At 43.5% G+C, this 15924-nt stretch overlaps 1 protein-coding gene across 1 annotated transcript in view; it reads left to right on the top strand.

Annotated features, from left to right (window-relative positions):
• Positions 1-13742: 13742 nt before the first annotated feature.
• The window catches only part of Ros1 (ROS proto-oncogene 1, receptor tyrosine kinase), a 124628-nt gene continuing 122446 nt past the window's right edge, over positions 13743-15924 (top strand). Inside the window, exon 1 of the mRNA XM_050138197.1 lies at positions 13743-14219. Within this exon, the coding sequence (XP_049994154.1) occupies positions 14097-14219 (123 nt within the window). The 5' untranslated portion in view covers positions 13743-14096. The remainder of the gene's footprint in view (positions 14220-15924) is intronic.

Genomic DNA, 15924 nt, shown 5'->3' with positions numbered 1-15924 from the left:
GTACTCTGATGGTTACAGTGGGAGGATGGCTGTTAGGCGGAGGCCAGCCTGAAGATTTTAACCTGGCTCTGCTTCCTGGCTGCAAAGCGACCAGCTAGTCTGCTCCTCTTGAGGCCTCCAGTGCCAGGATGGTGTATGTCAGCGGTTCCCAGCCTTCCCAGTGCTGCAACCCCTTAATACATACAGGTCTTCATGTTGTGGTGACCTCTAACCATAAAACTACTTTTGTTGCTACTTCATAACTGTAATTTTGCTACTTTTATGAATTGTCTGTAAAAGGGTCATTCAACCCCAAAGAGGTTGTGGCCCACACAGGCTGAGAACTTCTGATAGATGTACCTTTGAATAGGGCTCACAGCTAAAGACCTTGGGTCTCAGAAGAAACTTTGGTGTTGTAGAATATTATTTTTAAGGCATGCTACTTTTATGTTGCTTTTGTTTAACTCTGTGAAGTTGTGTTACTTTGCCTGTCTTGGTCTGATAAGGAGGTGAAAGGCCAATGACAAGGCAGAAAGGATAGGTGGGGCTGGCAGGCAGAGCGAACAAATGGAAGGAGAGGAGGAAGGAACAAGAGAAGGAGGAGGACTTCAGGGGCCAGCTATCCATCCAGACCCAGCTACACACTATACAGCCATGGAGTAAGAGTGAAAGTAAGATGTATAGAAGTAAGAAAAAGGAGCAGGGCAGTGGTGGCAAAAGCCTTTAATCCCAGCACTTTAGAGGCAGAGGCAGGTGGATCTCTGTGAGTTAAAGCCAGCCTGGCTACAGTGGGAGTTCCAGGACAGGCCCCAGAGTTACACGGAGAAACCCTGTCTTGAAAAACAAAACAAAAAAAAAAAAAAAAAAAAAAAAAAAAAAAAAAAAAAAAAAAAAAAAAAAAAAAAAAAAAAAGAAAGAAAGAAAAGAAGAAAAAAGGAAAGAAAGAAAAAAAGAGAAAAGGAAAAGAAACGCAAAAAAGCAAAAAGAAAAAGATAAAAGTTCCAAGGCCAAAGATAGATGGGCTAATCCAAGTTAAGAAAAGCTGACAAGAAACAAGCCAAGCCAAGGCTGGGCGTTTAAAAGTAGTAATAAGTCTGTTTTATTTATTTGGGAGCTGGGTCACGGACCCTCCCCCACAAGAAGGCTTAAAGGGTGAAGAGCGAAAAGCAAACAACAACACTTTGAAATTGTGAAAACCGTGTTTGGGAAGGTTGTGAATGCAGGAGGAAGTAACTGGGAGCAGGCCTTGAGGTTTCCCAGCCCCGTCTCCCTTCACAATCACTCCTTTCTGACTGTGGATGCAGTGTGACTGACCAGCTGGCCTCCTGATTCTTTTGCCCTGGCTTTCCTGCCATGCTCCCTCCCCCACACAAATGTAAACCGGAACAAGCCCTTTCTTGTGTAAATTGCCTTTTATGAGGTATTTAGTTACAGCAACAGGAAAGGGTAGTAAAATAAAGCAACCTCCAGAGGAGATGCAAACAGTCCTGGCAAATTAACTCGAAGCATATTTCTTCACCACAACAAAGAAAAGAACTTGAACTTGTAAACCCTATGGGGTGATGCTCTTCCGTAACCCCAGCCCCTGAAAGGCTGTGGTGAAAAGATCGAAAATTCAAGGCCTTCTTTAGGCACAGAGTGGGTGATTTCTAGGTTGGTCTGGCAAAAGGTGAGATCTGCCTCACAAAATCAAATCAAATCAAATCGGAAGAACAAACCCAACAAACAGAAAGCGTGTATTCTCTCCTGCTTTCCAAGATGAGGGCTTCTCTGTGCTCAGATTTCAGCAACACTGTGAGAAATGTCCGAGTCCACGTGCAAGAACACAAACGGCTAAGAGGAATTGCAGAGACTTGGAGCGGCAAACAGGTGGAGCACGGGGAACCCTCGGAGGCCAGGTCGGGTGTCTTCTACTCCACAGCCATTGAGATCCACAGGGAACAGAAACACAGCACAAGCCTTTGCTACTTGGTGCCAACTGGGTCTGTGCAGACCGGTAGACTGAACTGACGCTCGGTGCAGAAAGAGGACAGAGTGTTGGTCTTTCAAAGGTCACCCTTGTCTCCATGAAAGGAAGGAGGCTTCTGAGGTCCTCTCCCTGCACCTTTAGATACTCGACAAACTAAAATCATTTTAACTCCTAACTCTAAAGCTGGATGAGGTGCCACAAGCCTATAATCCCAGCACTTAGGTGGCAGAGGCCAGGACATCCCTGAGTTTAAGGGCAGCCTGGTCTACATAGTGAGTTCCAGGACAGCCAGCACATGTAGAGAGAGTCCGTCTCCAAAAACCAAACCCCAAAGCAAACAACTCAGCAAAAAATAAAGTAATATTCCAGCTCCAACTGTTGGCAGAAAAAAAGTTATACATTGTTTTTAGACTTTTTTTTTGAGAGAGAATAAAAACTCTCTCTCCCTCCCTCTCTTTCTATCTCTTCTTTCTTCCCCTCCCCTTCCCCCATGTCTCTGGCACAGGCACATACACACACATATACACACACATGTTTCTCAAGCTGTCACACTGGATCCATGCTGTCAGAGCGTGTGCAAACTCAGAGTCGTGTGTACCATTTTCTCTGAGGGTAGGCATTTATTAAGAATGCTATAGAAGGGAACCTGGTCATGGTGACTCATGTGTAATGGTAAAAATAAAACGGCACAGTTCCCCAAGTGGCAGCAGCCGGCAGTGGGCCCCACTCAGGGAGCTGTGTGGCAGGTGAGAGACAGAGAGGCATGCCATACAGAGTGAGGTTGGATATTTATTTAGTGGGTTATGGAGGGGAAGAGAAAGGGGGAAGGGGGAAAAGTAGAGGCAGAGAGAAAGAGAAACAGAGAGAAAGAGAGAGAAAAGAGAGGGGAGAGGAGAGGAGAGGAGAGGAGAGGAGAGGAGAGGAGAGGAGAGGTTGTCTCTTTGGGAGAGAGATAGAAAGGAAAAGGCTCAGGCTGGAAGCAGAAGAAAGACCCGCTTGACTTAGTGTGTGTGTGTATGTGTGTGTGTGTGTGTGTGTGTGTGTGTGTGTAGTGGGCAGGGCTTGCCTCCCAACACTCAGGAGGCAGAGGCAGGTGGATATTGGGAGTTCTAGGTCAACCTGGTCTTATATGGTAAATTTCAGGCCAGCCAGGGCTGCATAGTGAGCCCCTGTCCCAAAATTAAGAGGAAAAAAAAAAGTTGTAGAAGGTGTTTAGAATTCAATGAGAGGTTGTTCTAAGATTATGTTTTTCACGGTTTAAGAATCCGGGGCAGTAAGATGTTCAGTGTCGCCAAGCTAAGACCATCAGGCTGGAATGAGAGAACTGACTTCTGAAAACTTTCCTTTGCTTCCCACATGAGTGCTGTCTCGATAGACATGCATGCGCGCGTGTGTACGTGTGTGTGTGTGTGTGTGTGCGCGCGCGCACATAAATGTAAAGAAGTTCCTTTTCAGTGTGTGTGTGTGCTTGTATCACACGCCTCAGCAGGAGCCTCTGGAGGCCCAGAAAAGACATCTCATCTCCCCTGGGACTGGAATTACAAAGGGCGTAGGCCGCGCTGTGGATGCTGGGAGTGGAACCTAGGTCCTCTGACAGAGCGCAGGTCACGCCTAACCACTGAGCCTTTTCTCCAGCCCCAGTTAAACATAATCTAAAAAAAAAAAAAAAAAAATCTTTTTTTTGAGGCAGTCTCACGTAGCCCCAATTGGTCTCAAACTTAGTGTGCAGCCAAGAGTGACCTTGAATTTCCCAGCCTCCTGCCCCTCCCTCCCGAATTCTGTGATTGTAGTTTATACGATGCTGGGAATGGAACCCAGGATTTCCTGCATGCTAGAAATCCTCTACCAATAAAAGAGCTACGTCCCCGGCTCTTCATGTGCTGGGACCACCTAAGTATCCTATTTGGGGATGTGTAGGTATGCACAACCGAACTATCCTGAGGATGTACAGGCGCATCCGTGCCTGTCTTAAATGAGAGGAGAGGCAAGGGAATTACATTCGCAAAATATGCACATGCGCAATACCAAGTACGTGATCTCTGACAGAAGGCTGGAAACGATTTTGTGATTACCTGTTCTTGAATCCCTGGGATGCTACACTGCCACCCTGTGGAACTGAGGCCTTCGGCGTTCACAAACCCTGCTATTATGCTCCTGGAAATCACACACTAAATTATACCCTAAAGCGAGTACATATGAACATCACACATATTGCTGATTATGTAAAAACGAAGAGAATGATTGCTTTCAGTTAAAAGAAGGCATCCTCCAATGATAGTTACCATGTGAGTCAATTTCTTAGAACATTTGTTTGAACAGAAGCCCCAAGGCTCATGACAGAAAGAAGTGGATTTTCTATGTTCTTCTGAGCTGTGTTCCAATATAAGATGACACCATGTCTCATTATATCTGGAATTAATATTTTCCCAGGACCCCACATGTGCAAACCAGGAAAGCTCCCAGCCAGCCGAGCCCTGTCAATCTGGAGAAAAAGAAAGGAAATAAAAACAAAACAAAAAAAGAAAATATTTTAACAATGAAATGGAGTGAAATACAGGCTCGGCTCTATGAAAGGACCTTAAAGATTTTATACTGGTGACTGCAGAGATGGTTCAGTGGCTATGAGCACTCACTGGCTGCTCTTCCGGAGGACCTAAGTTTGATTCCTGATATCCTCATGGTGGGTCACAGACATCCATACCTCCAGTTCCAAGGACTCTGACACCCTCTTCTGGCCTTCTTGGGCACAGGAATGCAAATACTGCACACAACGTACATGTCAAAATATCTGAACACACAGAATAAATAAAAATAAAAATTTAAGGGGGGGGGCGGAGAGATGGCTCACAGTTAAGAGCACTAGCTGTTTTTTCCAAGGACCAGGGTTCAATTCCCAGCACCCGCATGGCAGCTCACAACTGTCTGTAACTCCAGTTCCTGGGGGATCTGATACCCTCACACCAATACAGATAACATAAAATTAAAATAAAAAAGAGCCAATAAAGGCATTGAAAAAAATAACAATTTGAAAAGACATTATCATCAGTCAAAGAAGTCAGGCACACAAAAGGCACACATTATATAGTTTACTTATGCGGAAAGTCTGCAGTAGCTACTTCCATACTGCTTACTAAGGACTGGCAGGAGAGGGAACGAAACGTAACGTTACTGGAAATCCATTTCTGTTTGGACGATGGAAATATTCCAGACTTTGGTAGTAGTGCTTGTTGGATAACTCTGTAAATATACTAAGAGCCATAAGACAGCACACATTAAATGGAACTGTAAGCCATGGGATTATATCTCGATATATGATCCCTGCAGCCTACAGTGAGAGAGAAGGATGCTGCGAAGGACGCAGAATTTAAGAACGGAACTTACATGTCAAAGTTTCCATGGCTGACTTTTAGTTCCATAAACTGTAGACTCAGTTCACTTGGAGACGACTGGAGTAGGGAAGTCAGCACTTTCGCAAAGAACTGGAGACTTACAGGTACATCAGTTTGACTTCTAGCTGGGCCACTTTGCTGCCGAAGCCTATGTTTCCTCACCTGCAATGGTTTTGAGAACCGCATTCACTGAGCCGAGTTAGAGCGGGAAGGGAGGGGTGGTCTTAGAGGTAAGGGTGGATGTTCACATTTAGGTTTCCCATTGCTTTCTGTCAGGCACTGAGCAAGCTCTGAGTCCAGGAGAAGGAGGGAAAGACGATCTTCTCAGAGATGTACTGGGAGGCTGGACCGGAAGAGTTCTCATTTCTCATCCCCAGACTATCTAGAAGCAGACTGGGCTTTGTGTGCCCAGATTCCAGTGTTTCTAAGGTCAGACTATACATAAGATGTGATGGCCTCAAGAGGCTTTTGTCCTCTCTCTCTCTCTCTCTCTCTCTCTCTCTCTCTCTCTCTCTCTCTCTCTCTCTCTCTCTCTCTCGACAGGCTTTCTCTGTGTAAAAGCCCTAGCTGTCCTGGAACTTGCTCTGTAGACTTAGCTGGCCTCGAACTCACAGAGATCCACCTGCCTTTCCCTCCTGAGCGCTGGGATTAAAGGTGTGCGCCACCACTGCCCAACCTTTCTTTTTATTTTAATTTAAAAATTACACTTATTGGGTTGAGAAAGGTGTTTCAGTGGTTAAGAGCACTGGCTGCTCTTCCAGGGGACCTGGGTTCATATCCCAGCACCCACACGGTGACTCACAACTGTCTGTAACTCCTGCACCTCTTTCGGCCTCTGCAGGCACTGTGTGCTTTCATGGTGGTACACGGACCATGAGTGGATTTAGGCAAGCACTCATGCACATAAAATAAAAATAAATAAAATCTCAAAAATTAATTAAAAATGCATTTATTACTTCCTCCATGTGTGTTCACAAGTCATGTGTTTGGGGTTTGAGGAGAACTACTTCCGGGTGGTTCTTCTCCTTCTACCAGGTTCTGGGTGTTGTACTTGGGTTTACATGCTTGGCAGCACACACCTTTACTCACTGAGCCATCTTGCTGTCCTGCTTCTTTTTTCTTAGATGGTTTGTTCTCTAGTCTTCTTTTCACTTCTGCCCCCCCCCAGAATGATTATTATTTTTGACTCACACCACTAGGTTATGCCCCGTATTGAAAACAGAATCATTTTTCTAATGCTTCACAGTGTAAGCCATTAGCAGAAGCTTTACATCTCAGTGCTGGTTTCTGCGGCCTGTTGGCCTCTCCATTTCCTCAGATCACCTTTTGCTTTATTTTTTTTTTATTTATTATGTATACAACATTCTGCCTTGATGTATGCCCACACGCCAGAGGAGGGCGCCAGATCTCAGTACAGATGGTTGTGAGCCACCATGTGGTTGCTGGGAATTGAACTCATGACCTCTGGAAGAGCAGTCAGTGCTCTTAACCTCTGAGCCATCTCTCCAGCCCCACCTTTTGCTTTTATGAGCTTCATAGAGCAGGTGTGCACCGCTCTTAGGTCCGGGTTATCGCGGGATGGCACGTGGGGCTTGCATGCTGAACACTTGCATCAAGTGCAGCGAGCCAATTCATAGCAAGAGGCCTTTGAGGTGGAGGACAGCACTCTAGTTAATATTTATCATGTTCCCTGCCATTGCCTTTCTTCATTCCCTCCATTTAAAATCTCCACAATGCCTCAGCGTGGCCTGGACTCAGATCCCTAGACTTGGCGTCGCTGTACTTCTGCTTGCTGCTCTCCTAGAATCTGAGGGGTGCTGACGGGATACACGCTGGCGGCGGTTGCCTATTTCCGGATAGGTGCTCTTGCCGGGGAGAGCCAGCCACAGTCCTACGCGGTTAAGCCTGTTTCAGGAAAAGTAGTGGAGGACAGAACGTAGACTGATGAGGAGGATATCATGCAGAACCCACCCACAAGGCTTTCCGAGAACTCAGAGGTCGCGAACTCCCTCACAGAAGAATGAGGAAGGAAGGAAGGAAGGAAGGAAGGAAGGAAGGAAGGAAGGAAGGAAGGAAGGAAGGAAGGAAGGAAGGAAGGAAGGAAGTAAGGAGCTGGGAAAACCTGCTGGACTCCCAGTAGATCCACTTTGGGAATTTGCTGTTGTATCGAGCCTGGAAAATGTCTATTACATCTTTCTGCCCCCGACCCCCAGCCCACTGCCCCACTGAGTAAGAAGTTGAATGTGTCTCAGGTATGGTTGTCCATACCTGTAACTCTGGCTCTTGTGAGGTTCAGACAGGAGGATCACGAGTTCAAGGTCATCCTCAGTTAAACAAAATACACGTTGAGTTCAAGGCTTGTCTCCACAGAGTGAAACCTTGTCTCAAAACAAACGAAACAATATGGAGATTTTTTTTTTCTTTTCTGAGAATTTCTCTGTGTAGCCCAGGGTGTCTTGAAACTTGCTCTGTAGACCAGGCTGGCCTTGAAATCAGAGATCTGCCTGCCTCTGCCTTTCAAGTGTTGGGATTAAAGGTGTGTTTCGCCACAGTCTGGTGTAAAAAGATTCTTACCGATTATAACTAACCATGCCTATATTGCTTGAATGAGTATTCAAATAAAAATAAACCAACGAAACAAGCATGTAATGAGCAAGGTTTTTGACTGAATGTCTGTGAGTGCAGATATGAAATCAACTAAAAATGTGTGTCAATGACAGAGTAGCTTGTATGCTATGTGTTATATACACTGTACTGAAGCATAAAACCATAGTAGGTCAGGAGATTATGGCTAAGTTAGAGTGTTTAATATGTGGGCCAAAGCTCACCAGAAAATAAAGGTTCTGTGCACATGTCTCTGACTGATCTGGAAATGCTATGTAGACCTGGCTGGCTCGGAAGTCACAGAGATTTACTTGTTTCTGTCTTTAGTGCCAAGATCAAAGGCTTGGACGACCACACCTGGCCGAATGTGTATATCAGTGATCTTGTGTGTGTGTGTGTATGTGTGTGTTTGTGTATGTGAATGTATGTGTGTGTACGTATGTGTGATAAGGTCTCATATAGCCCAGGCTGCTCTTAAATTTTTTTTAAATATTTATTTATTTATTATGTATACAATATTCTGTCTGTGTGGATGCCTGCAGGCCAGAAGAGGGCACCAGACCCCATTACAGATGGTTGTGAGCCACCATGTGGTTGCTGGGAATTGAACTCAGGACCTTTGGAAGAGCAGTCAGTGCTCTTAACCTCTGAGCCATCTCTCCAGCCCCTGCTCTTAAATTTGATATGTACTTGAGGATGACCTTTAACTCTTGATCCTTTTGCCTTCATTTCCCCAAGGCTGGGATTATACTCAGATACTTCCACATCTGGTTTATTTGCCTATTTACACATTTTAAGAAACTCATAAAAAATTAGATTTTATTCAATTGTGGGCTATCTGAAAAATACACAGTAAAGCTCAGAAGCTTCACCTTAATCCCTGACACAAAGACTGACAGTGTATGTTTATAAAACATAATCGTTGAAGGAGCCACATTTCTCTCCATTTTGATTCCAGAGATAAACAAATTCCCACATCAAACTCCATGGTCCTCTGTGATCCTAGGGTTACTTCAGCTCAACCACAGCTCTACTCAAGCAACCCCCACTTTCATTTCTCGCCTGTTCTGCCCAGGAAACTGCTCTCTCTGTTCAGGAGAAGCTAGAGTTTCAAAAATTATTATCTCTCAAAAGTATAAAATTTGTACAATAGAAAAAAAAATCTCCTTTGGATTTGCAGATATTCATGAGATAGTATGCTTTTCTAGCGTGTACAGAGCCCTGGATTCAATCCCTAACACAACAGAAGCTGGGTGTGATGGTACTCACCACTAATCCCAGGATTCAGGAGGTAGGGTCAGGAGGGTCAGAAGTTCAAGGTCATCTTTAGCTACAAAGAGAATTGGAGATCAGCATGGACTATGTGAGTCCTGTCACATACTTGTGTGTGTGTGTGTGTGTGTGTGTGTGTGAGAGAGAGAGAGAGAGAGAGAGAGACTGCTTTTTTTGCTATATTGCTGTTTATGTTTTTTTATTGATATTTACTGAGCTCTACATTTTTCTCTGCTCCCCTCCCTGCCTCTCCCCTCTCCCCTTCAACCCTCCCCCAAGGTCCCCATGCTCCCAATTTACTCAGGTGATCTTGTCTTTTTTTTACTTACTACTTCCCATGTAGATTATATCTATGTAAGTCTCTCTTAGTGTCTACATTGTTGTCTAAGTTCTCTGGGATTGTGGTTTGTAGGCTGCCTTTCTTTGCTTTATGTTTAAAAACTACCTATGAGAGAGTACATGTGATAACTGTCTTTCTGTGTCTGGGTTACCTCACTCAAAATAATATTTTCTAGCTCCATCCATTTTCCTGCAAAATTCAAGCTGTCATTATTTTTTTTTCTGCTGTGTAGTACTACATTTTGTAGATGTACCACATTTTCCTCATCCATTCTTTGGTTAAGGGCCATTTAGGTTGTTTCCAGGTTCTGGCTATGACAAACAAAGCTGCTATGAACATAGTTGAGCACATGTCCTTGTGGCACGATTGAGCATCCTTTGGATATATACCCAAAAGTGGTATTACTGGGTCTTGAGGAAGGTTGTTTCCTAATTTTCTGAGAAATCGCCACACTGACATCCAAAGGGTTTGTACCAGCTTGCACTCCCACCAGCAATGCAGAAGTGTTCCCTTTTCCCCACTACCTCTGCAGCATATATTGTTTTGATCTTCGCCATTCTTACAGGTGTAAGATGGAATCTCAGAGTTGTTTGGATTTGCATTTCTCTGATGACTAAGGATGTTGAACATTTCCTTAAGTGTCTGTCAGCCATTTTAGATTTTTCTGTTGAGAGTTCTCTGTTTAGGTCTGTACCCATTTTTTATTGGAGTATTTGTTCTTTTGATGACCAATTTCTTGAGTTCTTGGTATATTTTGGAGATCAGACCTCTGTCTGATGTGGGGTTAGTGAAGATCTTTTCCTATTATGTAGGCTATAGTTTTGTCTTGTTGACCATGTCATTTGCTTTTCAGTTTCAGGAGGTCCCATTTATTAATTGTTTCTCTCAGTGTCTGTGCTGCTGGGGTTCTCTTTAGGAAGTGGTTCCCTGTGCCAATGCGTTCAAGTGTACTTCCCACTTTCTCTTCTATAAGGTTCAGTGTGTCTGGCTTTATGTTGAGGTCTTTGATCCATTTAGACTTGAGAGAGACTGATTTTTTTCTGAATGTAACTGATTTTTTTCTGAATGTAAACTCTAAGCAATAAGGCCAAATATTTTAATTATTATACACACACACAGACTATAAAGTATTGTGTGTGTGGTGTGTATGTGTGTTCATATACACCCCCACCCCCAGTTTATGAGTTTATGTGGTCCAGTATGTATAGAACCTAAGGCCTCACGGACCCCAGACATTCAACCAACCAAGCTATATCTCTACATACATCCAAAATTAAAATTTCACTTATACTTTTTACAATAAAAGTCAGGCTGTGGTAGCCTTGGCTTGTTTGGAACTTGCTATGTAAACCTCTTACACCCTAAACTTGTGGGCTGGGCTCCATTGAGACCCTGACTCAAAACCAACAACCTGCAGCTCTATGCCAACCCAGAACTCACAGATGCCCTGAGAACTGCGAGTTCTGTGTAGATTTCAAAAGAAGGAAATTAAATTTCGATACACAAAAAGAAAGAAGCTGTATCTCTGCAAAAGCTCTAGTGCAGACCTCTCTCTCCCCGAGGATATCTTTAAAAATAGAAACCTTGAGAGACGCCCCAAGGCAGTTTCTTTCTGGCCCCAGGTAGCCAGTTAGCCAGCTTAGCCAGTTCTCAACAGTGCCACCACCTGATCCCCGCCCCCTGCTTTGCTCTCTTGTCATTCTGTCCCCTGTGAACTAACCTAATCTACGAGAAGAGTCATTGGACAGGAAAGTAAACAATACATTGTTCTATGGCGGAAGTATTTTGCAACTGTTTTGCATTGTGAAATTTCTTCATTCCTATGAGTACTGAAAAGTTTGTCTCGAATACCCATGGCAAGGGTTGCAAATTCAGATAGAGGACCTGAAAAAAGACAGGTAGGTGTCTTGTAAAGATGTCCGTTTCCTAGCTCTTCTATGGACAAACTGGACTTGAATCACCACAAAGGTGTGAAGACTCTAAAATACAGTGCTTTGCTCTCTTTTGCTGACACAATTCGCACCTAAGTGGTCCAGGGATCTCTGAAAGTCTGTGGGTATGAGATCCCCTCATTAAATATAAATGACTAAAGAAAACAAGGTCAAGTCTTTATTCAAGCAGGGGACAAGAGGAATAAAGTACAGGATACCACCTAACTCCCTCTTCTACTGCCTGCATTTGAAGGTCAAGAACTATCTCTGGATCCAGAAAGAACTGAATATTACTAGCTGGGCCATGGTGGCCCGTGCCTTTAATCCCAGCATTTGGGAAGCAGAGGCAGTTGGATTTCTGTGAGTTCAAGGCCAGCCTGGTCTACACAGTAGGTTCCAAGCCAATGGAACCAAGCCAATGATGAGAATAAATGCAGCAAACGTCTGTAAGAGTACTCCTACACACACGTAGATTCATGTGCTCATTAGATCACAAAATCCAGAGCAAACACACAGTGTTTAAGTTACAACACTTCTTTTTCATACCCTAGTCAAACAAATCAATGTCCTGAGTTTTCAGGCCACATTTGAAAGTTCATTTTTTTTTTTTTTTGCGAAGTAAAAGTTACAAGTGAGCCAGGTAGTGGTAGTGCGTGCCTTTAATCCCAGCACTTGGGAGGCAGAGGCAGGTGGAGCTCTCTGAATTCGAGGCCAGCTTGATCTACAAGAGTTAGTTGTAGGACGGGCTCCAAAGCTACAGAGGAATCCTGTCTCAAAAAACCAGCAAAAAAATGAAAAGTGTTGCTTATGCTAACAGGACAAAAGGCACTAGCGGTTCAAGTGAAGAAAACTAAGGATTTATGCATTTTAATTTTATGTGTATGAATATTTTGCCCACCCATACGTATGTGCAGAACATGCATGCAATGCCCATGGTATCCAGAAGAGGGCATCAGATCCCATGGAACTAGAGCTACAGATTCCTGAGCTATGGAAGCTGGGAACAGAACCTGGGTCCTCTGCAAGAGCCCTAGCTACAACTTTTCTGAGAGGAGAAAAATTATTTTATCCAGAAAGATGTTCAGATTCCTAAGGTGGAAATACAGAGTGGCTGCGCATTCTTTAATCTCCATTTCTGAAAATGCAGAAGTCTAACAAACAACAGGTGAACAGTAGGCTCAATCGTTCTTCAAGACAACAAAATTTTGTGGCTAAGTATGGGAGCCATTACTATCCATTCAGGTTTTGTTTCACCCAGAGTCAACATTTACCAAACGGACGCTCATCTGCAGGCCAATTCTCTTGTTTGTGTAGCGTGGGAACCTGGGTCCCCTGCAAAAGGTTAAATGATATTTGCTCTTATTGATTGAAGACAACTAGGCAGCTTATTTGACATCTCAGATGGTTATTAAAGAGAACACTACTAGTGCGATGGATAGCTTCCATCCCCGGAACCTTGTGAGAGCTGAGTCTTTCCTTCCACCGTGTAGGCTCCGGGGACTGGTAGAGTGCTTACCCAGCATGTTCAAGGCCCAGGGTTTGATCCTCAGTGCACTTAGAACCGGATGTGGTGGTACATGACACCTGTAGCCCCAGTGTTCCAGAGATAGAGCAGAAGGACCCGAAGTTCAGTTATCCTCAGCTTCATAGTGAGTTGTAGGTTAACCTAGGCTACAAAAAATTCTGTCTAGGAAAGGAGAGGAGAGGAGAGAGACAAAGAGGGAATGAGCGCTGGTCTAGAGAAACCCTTGGTAATCTAGCCAGAATGACTGAATGACTGAATTCTGTAGTTTGCAGAGTTCAATCTTTTTTTGTAGCTTCACATGAACTTTGGGTGATGAGCTCACCAGGACTACAGTATTTCCGTCCCAAGGTGCTACACTTGTAAGTGTCTTAGATCTCTATGGTGGTTGCTTTCTGTCTCAAGAGACCTGATAAGGCAGTATTTTAGTTAATATGTAGTGAAATCCTGAGAGTTTTTTTTTTTTAAAGAAACTTCCTTGTCTTGAACTCACCCTCAAAGAAATTGTCTACTCGTTTTCGGTTTTGTTTGTTCTTTCATTAAAAAAAAAAAGTGCTTGATTTCAAAGTATTCCTATTTTCTTTTCTGTCTCATTGCTCACTACTGAGGCTTCCAATTTTTAAAATACTTGTTGTAAGCTACGGTTTGCCAAGCATGCACAGTCCAAACCCAATTTCCTGAATAACTTAGCCAACCTCAAAGCAGTACGGTGGCTGATGGACCTAAGCATTCTGCATCAAGTTTGTGTGGCCCTGCTCGCTGGGGCGCAATCTGCAGACCCACTGTTTACTTTCCGCGTGGAGAGCTCTCCTAAGAGCTAACCTTAGGCCAGTGCATGCCTTTCGTTATGGGCATTAAGCTAAACTGTAAAATAGCCACACTGTGATGTTCCGAGCTATCTAAGATCCAAAGGTACAAACCAACGACTCTCAATGTTCTTTTAAGAGGGAAATAGACTCTTAACATCGCAAAAAGAAAACAGAGAAGCCGCTAGTCCCTCTTGCGACAGAAGTAATGAAGCCTAAGAATTCCTATAGCAAGATGGAGACATGAGGACACCAGCCCTTTAGGAAGCCAGCCTGGATGAGGGATGAAGAGCCTCGGCTGGCTCAGCCCGAAACCTGCCAATGCTGTGATCCTCGGCTGCATCTGGGTTTCTGTGGCGCAGGGTACAGTTTTGAGCCGCTGCTTGACATCCTGCATAACGAACCTGGTAAGTTTCACTGACCTGATGCTTGTGCTTGCAGGAACTGGAACACAATCTCCTGGTAACTGAGGTTCGTTTTCTCCTCATGACACCTTTTTTTGACTTTAACCCACGAAAAGATAGCAAGGATTTCCACTTTTTTTTTTTAACCACTGAAGGCAAGAGAATATGTAATTCCAAAATATATGCAGGATATTTTAACTATTTGTCATCACACTCTAGATTTTGGGGGGGGGGAATTCGTGGATTGGTTAAAATAATCTTTAAGTAGAACCAAGTTTACAAATTGTAAAATATTCCACTTAGTAATTTATTATAAAACAATTAATATTTGGTTAAAATATAAAATGGGCTTTTGGCACACTGTAAACTTTCCAGTTCCTGGTTAACAGTTGGTGGTACCGTGGATGGCTTGCTGACCAGGGAGCAGGTGAGGAGGCTAGGTACAACATTTTCTTTTCTTTTTTTTTTGGTTTTTTTGAGACAGGGTTTCTCTGTGGTTTTGGAGCCTGTCCTGGAACTAGCTCTTGTAGACCAGGCTGGTCTCGAACTCACAGAGATCTGCCTGCCTCTGCCTCCCGAGTGCTGGGATTAAAGGCGTGCGCCACCACCGCCCCGGCGGCGGTACAACATTTTCTATCAAGAGACAAGATTATTTGTGTCTCTTTATTTCTACCTATGCGTTTGCCAGGTTTGACTAATCAGTTTTGACATGAAAAGATTTTCTGATTGTTCTCCCTTTTGCATGTATTATATGATATCATTTCAATAGCAACTTAGTTGTGTTTAAAACTTCCTTTCAAGTTAACTCTTATATATTTAGGAATTAACTTGAAAAGCCAAATACTGTAGCTGGGAAGACGTGCATTCTTCCTCTCCAAAGATTAAATAACATAGTTGTGTAGTGGTGGTGCATACCTTTAATCCCAGTACTCAGGAGGCAGAGGCAGGCGGATCTCTATGAGTTTGAAACTAGCCTGGTCTACAGAGTAAATTACAGGACAGCCAGGGCTGTATGGAGAAACCCTGTCTCTAAAAACCAAACCAAACTAAACTAAACCAAAAAAAAAGCTACCCCACCCCCCCAAAGGTGAAATAGCATGACAGCTTGGGTATGACATTTTGAAGCTTTATTATAAAGTAACTAAACACTGTGCTTATTCTTATGCTAATACATTGGATGGAGAGTTCTCTGGAAGATTAGAAAAGTGTGTATTACATGCTTATGTTTGAATATAAGTAAAGCAGTAGATCATTGCTTGGGCAAACTGTAGTTAGTAGCATTTCAAAAATAGTTACAGAAATCTTTGCCAAGATTTTACTGTCTTTGATGCAGAAATGTTTGCTTTAGCTCCTGTACTTATAATACAAACTTAAAAATAGCATGGAAGTCAGAGGCTGTGAGGGAGGTTGAGGCAGGAGGACCAGGAGGGGATGCCAACCTGGGCTATTGTTTTCTGCCCTAAAAGAGATTTCTTTTATTTTTTTTTTCTGTTAAGAATATGAATATGTTGCAGTAGAGGTTCCTATCTATACATCTCATACTGTTTATATGATAAAGAGAAAAGAATGAAGACTGGTAATTCCACGGTTAACCCCTGACTATTTTTCTTTTAGTATTTTTCTCAAATATATCTTGGTATATGTATATATGCGTATACTGTCCTCAAACTCATTGCACTCCTCATGCCTCAGCTTGCCTAGGGTTAGA

This window comes from Alexandromys fortis, unplaced genomic scaffold (genome assembly GCF_014885135.2).
Source record: "Alexandromys fortis isolate MF-2015 unplaced genomic scaffold, M_Fortis_MF-2015_v1.1 scaffold_14, whole genome shotgun sequence".
Classification (NCBI taxonomy): domain Eukaryota; kingdom Metazoa; phylum Chordata; class Mammalia; order Rodentia; family Cricetidae; genus Alexandromys; species Alexandromys fortis.
This window is presented reverse-complemented; position numbering and strand designations above follow the sequence as displayed.